The 21594-nt window shown below is 38.8% G+C and overlaps 1 protein-coding gene across 6 annotated transcripts in view; it reads left to right on the top strand.

The window, feature by feature from the left end:
• Aff2 (AF4/FMR2 family member 2) overlaps window positions 1-21594 on the top strand; it is a 551228-nt gene that overhangs the window by 181574 nt on the left and 348060 nt on the right. For all 6 annotated transcript variants that reach the window (XM_045140221.1, XM_004668938.2, XM_045140222.1 and 3 more), the window contains one exon: window positions 2059-2919. In XM_045140221.1, coding sequence (XP_044996156.1) covers window positions 2059-2919 — 861 coding nt within the window. The remainder of the gene's footprint in view (window positions 1-2058; window positions 2920-21594) is intronic.

Genomic DNA, 21594 nt, shown 5'->3' on the forward strand with positions numbered 1-21594 from the left:
ATCTCCCACACAGAGCTCCCTTAGCATAGATTTTGTAGTGTGCCTAAATCTTTGAAATTCATATTTCTTCAGCTGCCCTCATTTCTTTACACGTGTCTCTGAGTCAATACATAGTATGAATTAAGTAAGATGTGCTAATAACAAGGCAAGTTTCTTGTTTACTTTTCCCATATAGTTTCGTTTTTTCTCCTTGGTAAGTGTTGATGGTTCCTCTTCTTCCTCCATTCTCTCTCTAAATGGCTGACATATCTCAGGGCACTCAATTGAGCCCAATCTTCTCGTTGTGCCTTTTCTTTCCCTGGAGGTTTCAATTTCATACAGTCGAGTACTTCATACTTCATCCATCCTAATCTGGACTATGATTTGAGATTTGGATAAGTGTACTACCTGTGTGTACAAGGGAACCAGGAAGTGAAGTGTCCAGGGCATGTGAGATCTCTTAGATGTTTAACATCTATCTTTAATGGCATATACAGCAAAAGGAAGGTGATCACACTTTTCTGTGTATGGACACCATACTTATGGTTCTAGCTCTTGAAGGCTGCATGGAGTGGTGCCATCCATGCCTATTGAGTCAGTTTGAAGAAGGCTCCAAGGATAATAGTAGCTTTCTTTTCTTGCTGCATCCTGTGCCAAAATAGTGAACTCTTCTGAGTTCCACAGCTTGTACTGAAAACAGTTTGGCATGAAGAGACTAATAGAAGTTATTTTCAAGAATGCACACTGATTTTTTTCAGATTCTCTTCTAAGTATACAACTACTCATCATTTTTTATGAAATGTTATGAACTCTTTATGAAAAGTTATGAAAGCTTTGCTGTCTACATTGCAGAAACACATGCAAAAGCTCTAATTTAAGAAAAAAATCAATCCTTTTAGGAGATTAGAATATTTTACAGCAGATATTGTATTTGTACTATGGATTGCTCATAGGTTGATTTGGCTGCCTCTGTGGGTCTTACACATTAGACTAACATCACTTTGAAAGGATGACTTTGTTTTGATTTACATAAGCAACAGTTTACATTCTTTTCTAACTCACTGCAAAGACACAGAAGAGCTTGAGTCACTGTTGATGAGTAATTGCATCACTGCAAAGTAAATGAGTGTGAGTCATCAATGTATAAACACAGTCGCCCCCAGAATATGTAGGCAGACACCAGTAATTTATACAGTTCTCTGATTTAAAAGAATTGGATTCACTTGAGTCATAAGTTAGCTCAATTAGATGGTGTTTAATTCATGCTTTTCTAAATTTCGTATGGTTAGGATTGTACTATTTATCTGACTTCTCTAGAAAACAGGCTAAACCTTTCTCACATTATAACATGTTACAAAGGTTGATGTGTGTCAAAAAAACATACATCTCTCTCTTTCTCTCTCTCTGTCTGTCACTCTCAAATAAAAATAAATAAAAATAATTTTTTAAAAAGGGCTGGAGAGATGGCTTAGCGGTTAAGCACTTGCCTGTGAAGACTAAGGACCCTGGTTCCAGGTTCAGTTCTCCAGGACCCACATTAACCAGATGCACAAGGGGGTGCATGCGTCTGGAGTTCATTTGCAGTGGCTGGAGGCCCTGGCACACCCATTCTCTCTCTCTCTCTCTCTCTCTCTCTCTCTCTGCCTGTTTCTCTGTTGCTCTCAAATAAAAATAAATATATATATTTTAAAAATCATATATAAGGTAAGTGTCCCACTACAATCCCAATGATCAGTAAGTAGTTTTTAATCACAATATACAGTGTAATAATTGAGCTCATCTGACCCAAAGTAAGGTATGCCTTTGTGAGAAAATTAATGACATAATTTGAAAGTTTTCTCCCAATGAGTGTGTTTGAGGAGAGACAAGGGAGTATACTAAGCATTATTCATAACCACTCATTCCCAGAAGCTCTTTTAGTAGCAGTATTGATTCTTGTCTCACATAGCATATGAAAAGTATGCCATGAAAGAACCCTGTCTGCTAGTCTACCTAAGGCATCTGTTTAAAACATTAACATTAACAAACACAAACCTGTTCATTCTTTCTCCTCATACCTCCGTCCTTTTGTTATTTCAGACAAACAAAGGTGATGCCCTTGCCAATAGAGTCCAGAACACGCTGGGGAACTATGATGAAATGAAGGATTTGCTAACTAACCATTCGAATCAGAATCATCTAGTGGGAATCCCAAAGAATTCTGTGCCCCAGACTCCCATCAACAAAAATGAACCAAGCTTTTTCCCAGAACAAAAGAACCGAATGATCCTCCCTCATCAGGACAATACCCTCTCCTCAGCAACAATGCCTCCACCTTCTGTCGTGATACTGAATTCCACTCTTATACACAGCAACAGAAAATCAAAACCTGAGTGGCCACGAGATAGTCACAACCCTAGCACTGGACAGGCAAGCCAGGCCAGCGGTCAGCAAAACAAGATGCAGACATCCACGCAGGACCCACCTCAAGCCAAGCTGGAAGACTTTTTTGTCTACCCAGCTGAACAACCACAAAGTGGTTCTGTCAACGAAGCCAAACCATCTGCAAAGGAGGACGGTAATCTCAAGCGTGGTGCAGATGATGCTTTCAAAGAAATCTTTCAGTCCAACTCAACCGAAGAATCTGAATTCACAGTGCAGGCACCGGGGTCTCCCCTCGTGGCCTCATCGTTACTAGCTCCCAGTACTGGCCTTTCAGTCCAAACCTTCCCACCGGGACTTTCCTGCAAAACAAGCATGGTACAACAAAAGCCAACTGCATATGTAAGACCCATGGATGGCCAGGACCAGGCACCAGACATCTCTCCAACGCTGAAACCTTCCATTGAATTCGAGAACAGCTTTGGGAATCTGTCATTTGGATCACTATTAGATGGGAAACCTAGTTCAGTCAGTTCAAAGACTAAACTGCCAAAGTTCACAATCCTCCAAACAAATGAAGTAAGTAATTTAAAAATTTTGTTTCATTTTTAGTTGAATTTTCTAACCTCTATTTTCAAGTATTCATGAGCATCTTGTTTACCTTACTGAGCTGTATGTCTCTTCAAGGTCACAGTTTGCTTCTTGATCTTTGGTCACATTTGCCTTGACTGATTGACTTGATGCATCTACAGTTAAGTGTTCTGAATCTGAAATGACAAAATGCAAGGTCAGTTCAACTAGATGAACCACTGGAGTGATTAAATGGTTATAGAAAACTTGTACTATTATACTGTACAATTTGATGTCATCTGCAATTGGTAGTAAGTAACATAAGGTCCATGAGAAAAGCATGAGTCACCACAGGTCTTTACTTGTCCATAGTTTATTAGCAATGTCAGTCATCAAGTTCCTTCATGTATAAGAAGTGTGGGTATGCTTTTCTGAACCTTGAGTGTAAGTTATAGTTCTTTTATTCTTTCAACTAGTGTCTCATGCAGCCAGGTATCCTCAAATATACTATAGCAAGGATGGCTTTAAACTCCTGATTCTCTCTCTACCCCGTGAGTGTTGTGGTTACAAGCCAGCACCACCATGCTCTGTACCAAGACTTATAAGTTAGTCTTTAAAACTTCTTTAGTTTCATGAGCATTTTTAGGACTAACCCTTACAAGCTCTTTCATATCTCTCCATCTTTCTTCCTGCATCACCTTCTCCCCCAAGTACCTACAAAGCACTCTTTTTCTCCCCTCCTTTCAGTCAAAGCAAAATACATCATAGACAACCAAATTCCACTGGATAAAACGATGTAGTCTGCCTATCCCAGGAACCATTACCTATAAACAAGAAATCCAGTGGGCCTAAAACCCCTCCCAAGGGAAGGAATGGTTATTATTGGATTTCAGGATCTGTGGCTGTAGAATGGTAGACATGCAGGGCATTGCTCCTCAGATGACCCCAAGTAAGTAACTGTCTACTGAACCTCAAGCATTTGCTTGAAAGGAGCTTTTAGGTTGGATTCTTTCACAGATATCTAAAGGCTTGAAAAAGTACATAGCCATGAATGTCTTTAATTACTATCCCATGTCTTTTGCATGGAGTCCTGATTCTCCTTCAGGTCTGCTGGGTTGTCACCTGGTCTGTGAAAGCTTCCTCGACCTTCCTAGATTAATTACCACCTACTCTTTATGGGCATTTTTAGTGCCTTGTAATTTACATGGTCCCAATGTATATTTCATTGTATTTTCACTTATGCATTTTGCACAGACTCTTCTAGTGAACTGTGAGCTTCTTGTGGGCACATATATCTCATTCATCTCTGGATCCCATGTGCCTACCAAATGTTTGGCACATAGAAGGTACTCAAGAAATATTTGTTAAATGAAATAACTTAAAATATGGTTAAGTGATTACATTTCCAACGTCATAATGTCAATTCATTAGCATGTATAAGGGGAAGAGTTTGGTAGAAAAACATCACCCTTAGCTATATTTCTTTAATTGTATTCTGCCTGCCTGCTTCTTTCTGTGATATGTTCCTATGTAGTCATTGATAACTGTAATCTTGATTTGTACCGAATGACTTAATAGTCAATCCTTAAATCAAAAAAAAAAAATTAAAAAGAGATAAGCTTTGAAAGGGGACAGCAATGATAGGAAACTGGGATATAGTTTTAGTTTCTTCCCTTGTCCTGGTATCTACTATTGTTCTCTCCTTGCACAGACATCTCACCTCTCAGGATTTGCCTGAAATAGCATTGCACCAAAAGCAACCTGCTGGCATGTCTCCATAATTCATTAACAGAGGAACAGGTCACAGACCCAGTGAGATCCATTCTGTTGTAACCCCCTTTCTCATACATTCACAAAATGGCTGACCTAGATACAGAAATGACTTCATACTTTTACTCAATGTCTCAGCACATCAATGAAAGGTACATTTCCAAAGAATGTTGGGACTGTCATCATCTCTGGAGATGATTGTCAAAGGAGCAGCCTATGTGCATCCAATTTTATTTCTGATACAAATTGACTTTGGTAGAATGCCTAGAAAATGGGTCAGACGTAATAAAGTCAACATATACCATCAGTGAAGAGATTGTTTGTTTTAAAATACATGTCTCAAATAAGCATTGTAGACAAGGGAAGAGGCATGCTTAAGGCCCTTAAGCCAGGAGAAGGTACAGAATTTAGCATTAATACGAAAACAAAAAAAAAAAAAATAGGAAGAAAGAAATTGAGAGATTAAAGAGCCCAACAGAGAGTACAGGAAGGGAAGAAATATAAGCATAAATAAAGACAAGGTGGAGCATTATGGAGTTTTGAACCTAATGGAATTTATGTGGTTAAAACTTACCAAGTCTGAAAATTCACCCTATTAAGGCTCAGTGTGCATTTCAAAAGCACTTAGCATTAAAATTCAGCCTGAGTAGCTGGCACCAAAACTTTTAGGCACTTGGTTCTGAGTCCCTAATCACCATAGCCATCTTTCCTGACTGATAGCATTGCTTTGAGTTATTGCCAGACCGGCTTATCCATAGAGCAATCCTAGTATTTCTTTTTTTTTAAATTTTATTTGTTTTAGAATGACAGACAGAGAGAGAAAGAGACAGAGAGAGAGAGATACAGAAAGAGAGAATGGGCGCGCCAGGGCCTCCAGCCACCAAAAACGAACTCCAGATGCGTGCACACCCTTGTGCATCTGGCTAACGTGGATCCTGGGGAATCTAGCCTCTAACTGGGGTCCTTAGGCTTCACAGGCAAGCACTTAACCACTAAGCCATCTCTCCATCTCCAATCCTAGTATTTCTTTAAGCATTTGCAACTCTCCCTGGCTTTAGTGGCAGGAGGCTCACATGTAGTTTATTTGGTGTAGCTATGAGTCAGGGCTGGGTTTAAAAAATGATAAAAGATATCATTAGGGCTGGAGAGATGGCTTAGTGATTAAGCACTTGCCTGTGAAGCCTAAGGACCTCAGTTTGAGGCTCGATTCCCAAGGACCCACATTAGCCAAATGCACAAGGAGGCACACGTGTCTAGAGTTTGTTTGCGGTGGCTGGAGGCCCTAGTGCTTGCCCATTCTCTCTCTCTCTCTTCCTCTTTCTTGCTTTGTTTGTTGAATGAATAAAATATGTAAAGAAACAAAACAGAAAAAAATTTTAAAAAGATATCATTAAAATGCACATTTGCCGGGCGTGGTGGCGCACGCCTTTAATCCCAGCACTCGGGAGGCAGAGGTAGGAGGATTGCCATGAGTTCGAGGCCACCCTGAGACTACAGAGTTAATTCCAGGTCAGCCTGGACCAGAGTGAGACCCTACCTTGAAAAACCAAAAAAAAAAAAAAATGCACATTTATACAATGGAGTTCTACTCAGCGGTAAAAAAAATGAAGTTATGAAATTTGCAGAAAAATGGATGGACCTGGAAAGGATTATACTAAGTGAAGTAACCCAGGCCCAGAAAGCCAAGCGCCACATGTTCTCTCTCATATGTGGATCCTAGCTATAGATGATTGGGCTTCTGTGTGAGAAGGAAAATACTTAGTAGCAGAGGCCAGCAAGGTAAAAAGGAGACATAAAGGGTAGAGAAAGGAAGGGAAGAGGATACTTAATAGGTTGATATTGTATATATGTAATTAAAATGATTGTAATGGGGAGGTAATATGATGGAGAATGGAATTTCAAATGGGAAAGTAAGGGGGTGGGGAGGGAGGGAATTACCATGGGATATATTTTCTAATCATGGAAAATGTTAATAAAAATTAAAAAAAAAAAGAAAAGGAGACTGGTTTCCAAATAAATATTTAGTGAGTTGATTTAAAAAAAAAAAAAGATACACTAATGTTAGGCTCATCCGTGACCTACACCCTCTGTATTTCCTGAATACAAAACTAATTAATAAAAAAATTTAAAAAGATACACTAATAATTATGATACTGTCTTTGTGCATTCACAGATTTTAACTTATTATTAGAAAATAATATGTGTATATACATATCTGTCCATGATTATATATGTGTCTATCCTTGAAACATTTCTTTGCTCATTATCATATCTGTATCACTAATCAAAAATCTTCAAAGTTTAACCAACTTCATTGCAAGAGGTCAGGTTTCCAATTGAGGCATGTCATTTTGGCAAATACTTTGTTTAGAAATTTGATCTTAAGAATTTAATATCCCATGTTGCTAAGAAAGGCTAGTGTGGGCTAGGGAGATGGTTCAGCACTTAAAGTGCTTGCCTGCGAACCCTAATGACCTGAGTTCGATTCCCATTACCCTTATAAAGTCAAATGCACAAAGTGGCACATGCATCTGGAGTTCATTTGCAGTGACTAGAGGTTCTTGTGTGCCCATTCTCTCTCTCTCTCTCCCCTTTGTTTCTCTCTGCTTGCAAATAAAATAAAATGAAAAAATGGCCAATGTGCTATGCACTTGGATTCAGAAGATTGTTTTGAGAACAACATGTGAAAACAATAAAATCCTTATTTATATCAAATGGAAGTAGAGGGTTGCTTGCAGATGGGGTTTTATTAGACATGAAGTTAATATGTAGTTTTATACATGTTTTTATCACAGATTTTTTGTTTATTTTTATATTAGAATAGAAATATATTGGTGTGAAGAGCTTTGCATTTTGGTGCAATTTCTTATTGGTGTTGTTTGCAAAGTCATTAATTAAGTGAAAAGTGAAAGGCCCAAAGATTCAGACTGTTTCTCAATAACCCTTTGGAAGCTCAGTACTAACATACAACGTGTTGTCATCCTAAAGGGTTATTTACTTTATTTCCTGCTATTGGCTGTGATTAAAGGGCACCTGATGATCTAATTGCCTCAGAAATAGCAGTCCTGTATAAAAGCTTAATGAAACTAATGTGATATCACTATAGCTCAGTTTAGCAGCTGGTTTTGTCAAAAAAAAAAAAGTTGAAAACATTTTTTTTCACATACATAACTCTGCATGTTGGTTCTCTAACCTGCCTAGTGAACACTGTGAGATCAATTAGCTGTATTTAGCACAGAGTAAATGTTCAGCTCAGGTCTCCTATGGGAGACTGGTAAAGAATGCAGAGGTCATCCTATCAGTGTTGGATGTGTCCATGTAGCGACACAAAAGCCTGTCCAGTTGTTGCATACAAATCATGCTATGCATTTCACTAGCTGCATCATATGATTATTATCCATCCTTGTGAAATTCAATTAGGAGTCATTTGCAGGCTTAAGCTGGCATAAATTCAACCCTAGCAGAAATGAAGAGAAACTGCTCCGTTTTGTTACCCTTTGAGGGTGCTGGCAACCTGAGATGTGTTTCCATAGGTATGTAGGATCTGACATGTTTGCTACTGACCTCTCTGTTTTGTTATACTTTAGTAGTTGTTTTTTATTTGTGCTTTTTGATGGATTCTTCCAACTCCTTGATTTTGTGTATGTTCACATGCAGTTTTCTTTATCACACCTTTCATATTCCCCATAATTTTCATGTCTCCATGAGTTAAATCAAGTAGACCCAGCTGATCCTCTGGAAAGGACTGTAATGACACAGAATCACCTTGCCTTTTATATAATGGAGAGGTCACCAACAGAGTAGTCAATTAAAATAGCCATTTTTCAGTGATTAGAAAAGATGTCCTAAGAAGGGGAGGGTGAAGCCATTCTCAGAATCACTGGACTGAATTACAAGGCATCAGTAGATACAAGTACCTCAGGATGGTTTTACAGAGAATGAATGATAGATTTTGAATTTGGCCTTGAATGCTAAGTGAAATTGTAAATCTGAAGAAGAGTTCATATGAATGTATATTAAGGAGATGAGAAAAATGCTAGGTATATTGCAGGGTTAGAACAGTTTTTTTGCAGCTGAACATTTGTGGAAACATCATTACATAGAAAGGACTCAAAACCACACTGTCATTTATCCTGAATGTGAAGACATTGTGGCAACCAGATTATGATGATAAAATTGGCACATTTAATTTGCCTGTCTTCTTGAATGACCTAGTAACTCCAACAAGATAAATGTCCTCAACCAATCAGGCAGTAAGGTCTGAGTTTGCCTGAGTTTCTTCACTACTCCATCATAAGAAAACACATCTTCTTTCTTCTGTAGAGATTTTCTCATCCCCTGAAATCTTTCCAAAGCTCTTCCTAAGATAAAAGTGAGGGGCCTATTTCATGCCATGCTTTGTTTCAAGTGTATTCCTGCTCTTCATTCATCCTTTCCCTTGCATTGGCTGATTAGCATTAGCAATAGATTTCAATATTGGCTTTAAAGAACTGGAAATTGCCCTATATTTTTCCCACTTCCTCGCTCAAGTCCCATTTTTCTCATATGAATTCTTTTACTTTCTAATGCTGTATACAAGTAAGTGTAGCCACAAGTGTCATGGAAAAATGTGACCAGTGTCCATTCAATTTTTTTCAAGTTAAGTAGAACATTTGGTTTCCTTGCTTCTTTAATGGTGTCCTTTGTTTTAAAATCCATTGTCACCTCTAATGTTTTTGTTACTGGAAAGATGTCAAAAGAATAACTTACCTTTATTCTATAACAAAACTTCAATTATTTTCCAAATTTGGGTCATCATCATTAATAATGATAAATCTTAAAACACCACTGTTTATTAATGCTTTGTGATACTTCATGGGACAGCTAAAAGTAAAGCATTTTGTAAGCAATGGACAGACTACTTGAAACAGATAGTTTGGATGAGGCAAACCACTGAAATGTGGGTTCTACTTTTGACCTACACTTGGTTTGCAAACTTGAGACAGTGATTTTACCTTGTTGGTCACATTGTCACAAGAGATAGACCAGCTCCTCAGTGAGCTCTCTTCTGAAGGTGCACATCTCCTTTGCAGGTAAGACCAAGCCATCTTGTTTGTTTAAGAATTTCAGCCAGACCTTGCCCACTCACCCCCTTCCAAGAGTATGCACATGAGAACATGGAGCCCTGCCTACATAATCCTCATTGCCACCTTACACAACAGTATAGGAATTAACCCTAGGTGAATATGGGCAAACCACAACCAGCTAGCTCTAGAGATTGACTAGCTATTCAACTTGAGCAATGTTATGTTTTATTTTATTTAAAAATATATCATTCATTTATTTATTTGAGGAAGAGAAAGAGAGAAAGAGAGATGGGAGAGAGAGAGGGGATTGGCAGGCCAGAGCCTCCAGCCATTGCAAACAAACTCCAGATGTACATGCCCTCTTGTACATCTGGCTTACATGGGTCCTGGAGAGTCGAACCAGGATCCTTTAGCTTTGAAGGCAAATGCCTTAACCACTAAGCCATTTCTCCAGTCCTTATTTTAACTTTTAAGGATAATACATATATGCTGCATTTTATCCAAAAGCATCAAGGTGTGAATTCATCAAATAGCTTTCTAATTCTTTTGTCACCACCCACTAAATAATGGAAGATGGAGAACTTCTATTTGCACATTATTTCTAGGCAAATATTTTGACAGATTCAGTATATAGTAAAGTGATCAGCTTTTGTTGTATGTATTCCAAATCATCCTCTTATCACTAACTACATCGATTAGTTCAGTGCTTTCTGAGACACTCATAAAAAAGACTGTTCTCATTCTGTGTTAAAGAATAAGAAAAATTGACAGGTAGATAACCATATTGATTCCACTCAAATAGTAAATGCAAAGAGCTCTAGAGATGAGCCATCAAACTTTTATGGGTGCTGGAAGTCTGTTCAGAATTTGTAATTGTCATGACAGCAAATAACCTTTAATTAACCATCCTCTACAAAAATGTAGTATGATTTGGTTAAAAAATTGAGTTAATATAGGTGACAATAACAACAAACTATTACTTGTATAATGCCTTGAAATGCATTGTCTCATTTGATTCAATCCTATGAAGAACTTGGACTATCATTATTTCTTTCTCATATGTAGAAACTTAATCTCAGGGTCACTTGCCTAAAGTCTCATAGTCAGCCAGTTGCCGTGCTAAGACTAGTACCTAAGTGTATGTCATACTAATGTGTGTACAGTAGAATTTTCTCTAAATAACTTTTAAGGCAGGAATCAATGGGTCAGAGTGCTTTTAGTACTCTCAGGGCCTGATTTTTATAACCAGCAACTATGTAAGCAGCCGTGCATACATGTAATCTCAGTCCTGTGAGAACAGAGACTGGTGGATGGCTGGGTCTCAGGAAAACGGCAACTCTAATTCAGAGAGTGGCTCTGTCTAATATGGAAGAGAATAGAGGACCTCTAACACTTTCATGTGGCCTCATACATATACTCACGGCACACAAGCATGTTCACACACATACATACACCATACACACACACACACCACATCATGCATGCTACACATGCACACTCATAAAATGAAAATGAACATAGCTCTTCTGTTGGCACACACAGCAAAAGAGCAGAATGAACTGAGTCTGGCTTAAGTTCAAATTCCCTTGTGGGCTTCATATTTCAAAAGGCTGGGGCTGAACAAACCAAAAGAGCAATTTTTCTTGTGGTATTACAGGTTACAGTCAGATGTTTTTCATTTAAAAATATGGTGAGAAGTTGTGTTTTTGCAATATTCCTAAATGAGTAACACATGACAGAACCTGTTAGAGGATCTTTTCTTGGTTAATAAGCTTTCTGGGTTTTTATCTGTTTGGTGGGATGACTTTTGCAGAATGCTGAGACAACACAGCCAATAAACAAGATTTCTGTGGCTAAAACTGAACCATTGTCAAGATAAACCTTAGATATAAATAGGAAACTAACAAAAAGTCAGCATGGAAGCTATCAAAATTGAGGGGAGTGATATTTCCCTTGTATGTTGGAGCCCTCAGTTAGATTAATTTTAAGAACTACTTAGTACCATCAGAGAATTTGTGTTTAGCAAGGAACATGCAACATACCTGACTTTCTCATTCATAGATATCAAGTGAGTGAGGCACAGTGTGCCTTAGCAAAAGTACACTGACAATCCATACACTGCCACTTCAGAAAATCACTGTTCAATAAGTGTACTAAGTCTCTGTGAAAGGTCTTTGGAAAGTTTACAAGACTGTGGAAATGGAAGATGTATTAGTTTCCTGCAGCTGCAATAACAAATCACAGACTGGGTGGCTTAAAACAACAAAATTTTATTCTCTCATGGTGATGGAAGCTACAAGTCCCAAGAAAGGTCAGGAAGGCCACGTTCCCACCAAATGTGCAAGAGGAGACTATTTCTTTGCTTTTAAATAGCTTCTGGTATCCCAAGGTATTTATTTTTTAGATTGTGGTGAGCATCCCCCAATCTCTGCCCAAGTCTTCACATGGTCTTTTGCTCTGTATGTCTGTTAGGTCCTCTTCTTCTAAGGTTATCAGTCATAGGACTTAGGGCCCAACATATGTCAGATGATCTTGTGTCTAAATTCCTCACCAGTCGGTTTAGGAAATACCATGGTTCTAAATTTGTAAATGAGTTCCTAATTGACGCTATGGATAGCCATGACTATTGGACCACATAGTTCAGCCCACTCTGCAGGGGCGTTCCTCACATGCTCCAGACCGACAATGGAAGAAGTTTGGAATGGCCAAGCAAATTTTGGTATTGTTTACTTTTTGGAATATATGTAGTATGTGCATGTGGTGTGTGTGTGTGTGTATATGTGTGTGTGTGTCTATGCAAAGATGTACTCTCAGATACATGGAGAACAGAGGAGAATTCTAAGTGTCTTTTCTTTATTGTTCATCCACATACTCCTCTCTATAGGTGCAGAGCTCTGGTTTTTGTGAGCCTCAGTGATTATTCAGATTTTTTTTTCCATAAGAGAGGGGTTACAGGCATGTTTGGCCTGCTCAGCTGTTTACATTAGTGCTAGAAATTAAACTCAGACAGCCTTTGGACCATGTAGGCCCACATCCCTGCAGTAAGCACTCTTACTCATGGATCCATACCTCCATTTCACAAGTCACTTTGTAGAAAACCATTGGACCACTGCATCTCAGAAATGACTTCAGGTTTCTTTTCTTTTTTTTTTTTTTTTCGAGGTAGAGTCTCACTCTAGCTCAGGCTGACCTGGTGTCCTTGAACTCATGGCGATCTTCCTACCTCTGCCTCCAGAGTGCTGGCATTAAAGGTGTGCGCTGCCATGCCCAGCTGACTTCAGGTATCTTGTGCAGTGATTCTAAACCAAAACTACTTTAAACTCTTTAAGTTGACTATCTGAAAGAGTTTTCAGGGCAGATATTAGTTAGCTACTATGGTGCAAAGCTGATTAAAATTATTTTATTGTAGCAAATAGTATAAACTTCCTTTCTAGATAAATTGTAAAGAAAAAAATCAGTGTGATTGATTTCATTCTGGACAAGAGCCACATGGATAAAATACCTTGTTTCTTTTTGTAAAATAACTATTGTTCAATTTATGGGATGTATGGTCTTTGTTTCAAGTAGTCACCTCTGCTATTGTGGTCATTGTGTTATTAAAGCAACCATAAACAACAAGTAAGTGAATGAATGGAGGTATGTTTTAATCAAAGTTTTGTGCACTATTACTGACACCTGAATGTGAATTTGAAATTTCCATGTGCCATGAAATACCTTCTTTTAATCTCTTCTAATCATTTTAGGCTGTCAGAAAAAAATCTTGACTTGCAAGCCATATGCACACAGGCAGTGGAATCAATGCTCACCCCTGAGCTAGACTTAGACAGAAATTCATACAGCAAAACTATTTGAGTTCTGGTGCCCAATTATTAACAGGAAGATCTAGACACAGAAGGAAGATCAGCCTTGTAGGCTGTGTATTCAGGAGAAATATTTGCAGCTAAAGAAAATTGGTAATGGGGTAAAGGCTTCTCTTGATCCACAGGACAGTGGATTGAAATGTTTGTATCAAGTATTAAATATATGCAATACCACATACCCACATTTCCTTTGGCACTCAGGAGTGAAGGTCATTTTACCTTAGAATTGGGAGTCCTGAACTCTCAGAGCAAGAAATCATTTTCATGACCAGACATGGGCTATGAATCACAGGATGTAAGGAGGTTACCTTAGAGATAATTACTAAAATAAAGTCAAACAATTGAATCAAAGGCTAATGACAAACTCTTTTAGCATTCGGGAATCCCTTACAGATCAGGACTACAGTGTGCACTTGACTTAGGTATAGGCAGATAGGAAGTTCTAAGCTTGTGGGGAAATCAACTCCTCTTACAGCACTTGAGACTTTAGGTTAAGTAAGGTAAAACGGTTGCTAATGAGTAGTAGCCCTTACTGTCTTTTTAACACTGACATACCAAGGGTAAATGGATGGGTGTGGATACCCCCTTATGTAAGGGGTGCATGTTTCTCTGTGAGGGGCCTGAGAAAGTCAGTGTGCTTCTGAGTGGCAGAGGCTAAAAAGGATAACTTCAGTGGTACTTTATTTGGCCCTCATCAGGGCAATACCTAGGTTTTGAAGCACAGAGAAAGAAGTAGTAAGACAAAGGTACTTCTTTTTTTTTTAAATTTTTATTAACATTTTCCATGATTATAAAATATATCCCATGGTAATTCCCTCCCTCCCCACCCCCACACTTTCCCATTTGAAATTCCATTCTCCATCATATTACCTCCCCATTACAATCATTGTAATTACATATATACAATATCAACCTATTAAGTATCCTCCTCCCTTCCTTTCTCTTCCCTTTATGTCTCCTTTTTAACTTACTGGCCTCTGCTACTAAGTATTTTCATTCTCACGCAGAAGCCCAGTCATCTGTATCTAGGATCCACATATGAGAGAGAACATGTGGCGCTTGGCTTTCTGGGCCTGGGTTACCTCACTTAGTATAATACTTTCCAGGTCCATCCATTTTTCTGCAAATTTCATAACTTCATTTTTCTTTACCGCTGAGTAGAACTCCATTGTATAAATGTGACACATCTTCATTATCCACTCATCTGTTGAGGGACATCTAGGCTGGTTCCATTTCCCAGCTATTATAAATTGAGCAGCAATAAACATGGTTGAGCATGTACTTCTAAGGAAATGAGATGAGTCCTTTGGATATATGCCTAGGAGTGCTATAGCTGGGTCATATGGTAGATCAATCTCTAGCTGTTTTAGGAACCTCCACACTGTTTTCCACAATGGCTGGACCAGATTGCATTCCCACCAGCAGTGCAGAAGGGTTCCTTTTTTTCCACATCTCCGCCAACATTTATGATCATTTGTTTTCATGATGGTGGCCAATCTGACAGGAGTGAGATGGAATCTCAATGTAGTTTTAATCTGCATTTCCCTGATGACTAATGATATAGAACATTTTTTTAGATGCTTATATGCCATTCGTATTTCTTCCTTTGAGAACTCTCTATTTAGCTCCATAGCTCATTTTTTGATTAGCTTGTTTGATTCCTTATTATTTAACTTTTTGAGTTCTTTGTATATCCTAGATATTAATCCTCTATCAGATATATAGCTGGCGAAGATTTTTTCCCATTCTGTAGGTTGCCTCTTTGCTTTTTTCACTGTGTCATTTGCGGTGCAAAATCTTTGTAATTTCATTAGGTCCCAGTGGTTAATCTGTGGTTTTATTGCCTGAGCAATTGGGGTTGTATTCAGAAAGTCTTTGCCAAGACCAATATGTTGAAGGGTTTCCCCTACTTTCTCCTCTAGCAGTTACAAAGTTTCCGGTCTGATGTTAAGGTCTTTAATCCATTTGGACTTAATTCTTGTGCATGGCGAGAGAGAAGAATCTATTTTCATCCTTCTGCAGATATTTATCCAGTTTTCAAAACACCATTTGCTGAAGAGGCTGTCTCTTCTCCAATGAGTATTTTTGGCATTTTTATCGAATATCAGGTGGCTATGGCTACTTGGGCTTACATCTGGGTCCTCTATTCTGTTCCACTGATCTACATGTCTGTTTTTGTGCCAGTACCATGCTGTTTTTGTTACTATGGCTCTGTAGTATAGGTTAAAATCAGGTATGGTGATACCACCAGCCTCTTTTTTGTTGCTCAGTATTATTTTAGATATACGAGGTTTTTTGTGATTCCAAATGAATTTTTGGATTGTTTTTTCTATTTCCATGAAGAAAGCCTTTGGAATTTTGATAGGGATTGCATTAAATGTGTAGATTGCTTTAGGTAAGATTGCCATTTTCACGATATTGATTCTTCCAATCCAGGAACAAGGGATGTTTCTCCACTTTATAGTGTCTTCTGCAATTTCTCGCTTGAGTGTTTTAAAGTTCTCATTGTATAGATTCTTTACTTCCTTGGTTAGGTTTATTCCAAGGTATTTTATTTTTTTTTGATGCAATTGTGAATGGGAGTGATTCTCTGATTTCATCCTCTGTGTGTTTGTTGGTAGCATATATGAAGGCTACTGATTTCTGTGTATTTATTTTGTATCCTGCTACATTGCTGTAGGTTTTGATCAGCTCTAACAGCTTGCTAGTAGAGTCTCTACGGTCCTTTATGTATAGAATCATGTCATCTGCAAATAATGATAACTTGATTTCTTCCTTTCCAATTTGTATCCCTTTTATGTGTGTCTCTTGCCTTATTGCTATGGCTAAGACTTCCAAAACTATATTAAATAAAAGTGGGGAAGTGGACACCCTTGTCTTGTTCCTGATTTTAGTGGAAAAGCTTCCAGTTTTTCCCCATTTAGTAATATGTTGGCTGTAGGCTTGTCATAAATAGCCTTTATTATATTGAGATATGTTCCTTCTATTCCCAGTCTCTGTAGGACTTTTATCATGAAGGGATGTTGGATTTTGTCAAATGCTTTCTCTGTGTCTAATGAGATGATCATGTGATTTTTGTCCTTCAACTCGTTTATGTAATGTATTACATTTATAGATTTGCGTATGTTGAGCCATCCCTGCATCTCTGGGATAAAGCCTACTTGGTCAGGGTGAATGATCTTTTTGATATACTCTTGTACTCTGTTTGCCAATATTTTGTTGAGAATTTTTGCATCTATGTTCATGAGGGAGATTGGTCTGTAATTTTCTTTTTTTGTTCTATCTTTGCCTGGTTTGGATATCAGGGTGATGCTGGCCTCATAGAAGGAGTTTGGTAGAATTCCTTCTTTTTCTATTTCCTGGAAAAGCTTAAGAAGCAATGGTGTTAGCTCTTCCTTAAAAGTCTGGTAAAATTCAGCAGTGAATCCATCCGGGCCTGGGCTTTTTTTAGTTGGGAGATTATTGATAACTGTTTGGATCTCCATGATTGTTATAGGTCTATTTAAGTGATTAATCTTATTTTGATTTAATTTAGGTAGGTCATATAGATCAAGGAAATCATCCATTTCTTTCAGATTTTCATACTTGGTGGAGTATATGCTTTTATAGTATGTCCCTATGATTTTTTGAATTTCTCTGGAATCTGTTGTGATGTTACCTTGTTCATCTCTGATTTTATTAATTTGTGTCTCTTCTCTCTTTCTTTTGGTCAGATTTGCTAAGGGTTTGTCAATCTTGTTTATCCTTTCAAAGAACCAACTCTTTGTTTCATTAATTCTTTGGATTGTTCTTTTTGTTTCTATTTCATTAATTTCTGCCCTAATCTTTACTATTTCTTCCCGTCTACTGATTTTTGGTTTGCCTTGTTCTTCTTTTTCCAAGGGTTTAAGGCGAAGCATTAGGTCGTTTACTTGCAACCTTTCTAATTTCTTAATATAGGCACTTAAGGCTATAAATTTACCTCTTAGAACTGCCTTCATTGTGTCCCAGAGATTTTGGTATGTTGTGTTCTCATTATCATTTGACTCTATAAATTTTTTGATGTCATTTTTGATTTCTTCATTGACCCATTCATCATTTAGTAGTGTATTGTTTAGTTTCCATGATTTTGTGTATGCTCTATAGCCATTCTTGCTACTGATTTGTAGTTTAATTCCATTGTGGTCAGATAGAATGGAAGGAATTATTTCAATTTTCCTGAATTTGTTAAGATTTGCTTTGTGTCCTAATATATGGTCTATTTTAGAGAATGTTCCATGTGCTGCTGAAAAGAATGTATATTCTGCAGCCTTTGGATGAAATGTCCTGTATATATCTGTTAGGTCCATTCCTTCTATGACCTCATTTAGTCCAGATGCCTCTCTGTTTATTCTTTCCCTGGATGACCTGTTATTTGATGAGAGTGTGGTGTTAAAGTCACCCACCACCACTATGTTTGGTGTTATCTGTGACCTTAGTTCTAATAGTGTTTGTTTGACGAATTTGGGAGCCCCCATGTTAGGTGTATACATGTTTAGAATTGTAATGTCCTCCTGTTGGAGTGTGCCCTTAATCAATATAAAGTGACCTTCCTTATCTTGCTTGACTAACGTCGGACTAAAGTCTACCCTGTCTGATATTAGGATAGCAACCCCTGCTTGTTTTCTTGGCCCATTTGCTTGAAACACCGTCTTCCAACCTTTCACCCTAAGATAATGTCTATCCTTTGTAGAAAGGTGTGTTTCTTGGAGACAACAAATTGTAGGATCCTGCTTTTTAACCCAGTCTGCAAATCTATGTCTTTTCGTTGGGGCATTGAGACCGTTGATATTAAGAGATATTATTGAAAGGTATGTATTTATGTTTGCCATTTTTTTTGTGTGTGTGTGTTTCTGGTTCTACCTGTGCTCTCTTCTGTTAACTGGTATTTGAGTATAGCTTGTTTTTTCTAGGTTCCTTATATGTGTGCTTTTCCTTTTGTTCAGCATGGAGGATTCTATCAAGTATTTTCTGTAGAGCTGGTTTTGTCTTCAAATACTCCTTTAACCTGCTTTTGTCATGGAATGTCTTTATTTCTCCATCTATTTGAATGGATAACTTTGCAGGATAAAGTAACCTTGGTTGACAGTTGTTATCTTTCAGAACTTGGAATATATCACTACAAGCCCTTCTGGCTTTAAAAGTTTGTGTTGAATAATCTGCTGTAATCCTGATGGGCTTGCTTTTGTAGGTAACTTGATTTTTCTCTCTAACTGCTTTCAATATTTTTTCTTTGGTGTGTGTGTTTGGAAGTTTGATTATAATATGGCGAGGAGAGGTTCTTTCTGGGTTTTGTCTGGCTGGGGTTCTAAAGGCTTCCTGTATCTGTATTGGCACCTCTTTCCCAATTTGGGGGAAATTTTCCTCTATGATTTTGTTGAAGATGCCTACTATGCCTCTGGAGTGGAGTTCTTCTCCTTCTACTATGCCCTGAATTCTTATATTGGATCTTTTCATAGTGTCCCAAATATCTTGAAATTCCCACTCATACTTTTCTATAAGTTTGTCTTTCTCTTTGTTGGACTGCATTAGGTCTGCCACCTGATCTTCTAGCTTAGATATTCTGTCCTCTCCCTCATCCATCCTACTGGTGAGATTTTCTACAGAGTTTTTTATTTCATTAACTGTGTTCTTCATTGCTAGTAATTCTGACTGGTTTTTCTTTATTATTTCTATTTCCCTATTTATGTCTTGTATTGCCTTCTTTATTTCATTAAATTGGTGTCCTGCCTCTTCCTTGATTCCTTTGATTTCCTCTTTGATTTCTTCTTTGATTGTTTTCATGTGTTCTTTGACCTCTTTGAACATGTTTATAATTATTCTTTTGAACTCTTTCTCAGGCATTTCCTCTAACTCTTTCTCACTGGAGGACATTTCTGATGCATTAATACTTTTAGGTGGATTTATATCGTCTTTCTTTTTAGTGTTTCTTGTGTTATAATGTATATATTTTTGCATCTTGGATTAAGTTAATGCTTGGATTTTCTAGCTATCTGTGTATTCTTAGCTGTATCAATTGATTTGATGTAATATATTTTCAGGGTAGGACCTTAACGTGTTAGGTGTGGCTCTTAAGACTCTCAGAGTATCTACAAAGATGTTCTTAAGGGTTGAGTTTCCCTGCTATAGGAGTATTCAAGCAGGCTGAGTGTAATAAAATACAGGTAGATTCCAAAATGTAACTAAACACTGTACACATTCAATGAAAAACAGCCCCGAGTATGTATGCAAGAGTAGTTATTATAATGACCAGATCCTCTATCAACAAAGAGGTTTAGATTTCTGGTCTGTTGAGGGATCCAAGTCAGCTTGTGACCAAGTGAGACACTTCCCTGGTGCAATCCCAGTTACCTTGGATGATTTTGGTCTCAGTCAAGTTGCTGCCTGGGTCGTCGGGCTGCTGTTCTGATTTCTGGAGCTGGGCACTTGCTTTTCCTACGGGGCAAACTGAGCCACTGCTGCTGCCTCTGCTGCTGCTGTAGCTGCCACTGCTGGATCCACCACTGCTGCTGAAGCTGCTGTTGCTGTGTCCACTGCCGCTGCTCCCCCTGAAGCTGCTGCTGCCGAGTCTGCCACTGCTGCCACTCCTGGGTCTGCTGCTGCTGGGGCCGCTGGTACTGGTACTGGAGCCGCTGAAGTTGCTGCCGAACTCTGTTCCTGCTTGGGTCCCGTTGTCAGCCCAAGTTGGTGTGGCCGGGTCCTGGGTCACTGCTCTGTTCGCCGGAGCTTGGCTCAGGCGGTGGGTGAGGGGAGGGAGCCGCGGCTGCTCTGGTTCTCTCGCTGCTCCAAGCGTTCTTCTACCTCGCGGTCTGCTCCTCCGTTGCTCGCTGCCGCTCTCCCCTCACGTTCCCCAAGTTGCAGAGAGCGTGGTGTGAGGGGAAAATCCTGCACCTGGCTTTTCCTGCGGCTCGAGCCGAGTCTGGTGGCTTTCTGCTGCGCCGCGGCCGCGGCGGTTGGCCGAGCTGCCGGAGGCGCTTTTCCCACCTGTGCGGGCTCTGGATGCTCTGGAACTCTTCTACTTCTCCGCTGCCGCTTCAATTTCCTATACACCTCACTTTTTAGTAAAAGTGTGTATTTTGCTGAGTTTTTTTGGTCTTTTTCTCCCTAGGCTGCTTTGGCGTGGTACCTACGCCGCCATCTTAACCAGACAAAGGTACTTCTTGCTTAACACTTGAAAGATACCCTGAAATTGAGCTAAGACATTGGGAAATAGATGGATTCATGGAATCAGAATGTTATATCTTATCCTGCTTATATAAACCTAAGCTTCAAGTCTAAATGGGTGTCATGGCAGCTTATTGCTTAACATAGGTGCCATGGTGGAACATTCCAGCTATGTGGGAATTTGATTTTCCATGTTTTATAGTTCTGGGAATCACTATCAGGTGGAATACTGTGTGAACAATTACTCCTGGAGTTGGTTAAGGAGATGCCATTCAATAAGAAGAAAACCTATTCATTAGCTTCCCTCTGTGTGTCATAATTTCCTGTACTTATGAAGAACTGTATGTGAAAACTGACTGGAGAAGTCAGTTTCCTCTGAGAAGTTCCAACATGCCTTTCATGGAAATCGTCCTGAAGATATGGGCCATGATGCTCATCCCGAGTGAAGGTGTTATCATGTTTGTGCTCCTATATGTTGAGGCCTCTGAGCTTTTACTATAGCTGCATTTGTTCACTCTAGATCACGAAAACTTCAGATCTTTGGTAAAATGTAAAGATCCAACCTCCCTTTGCAATCGAGGTTGATAGGCAAAATGTACACATAACATGAACCCATGATATTCTGTCAGAAATTTACTATAAAATTGGTTTGAGGGCTGGAGAGATGGCTTAGCAGTTAAACGCTTGCCTGTGAAGCCTAAGGACCCCAGTTCGAGGCTCGGTTCCCCAGGTTCCACGTTAGCCAGATGCACAAGGGGGCACACGCGTCTGGAGTTCGTTTGCAGAGGCTGGAAGCCCTGGCGTGC

Source organism: Jaculus jaculus, chromosome X (assembly GCF_020740685.1).
Source record: "Jaculus jaculus isolate mJacJac1 chromosome X, mJacJac1.mat.Y.cur, whole genome shotgun sequence".
Lineage (NCBI taxonomy): Eukaryota > Metazoa > Chordata > Mammalia > Rodentia > Dipodidae > Jaculus > Jaculus jaculus.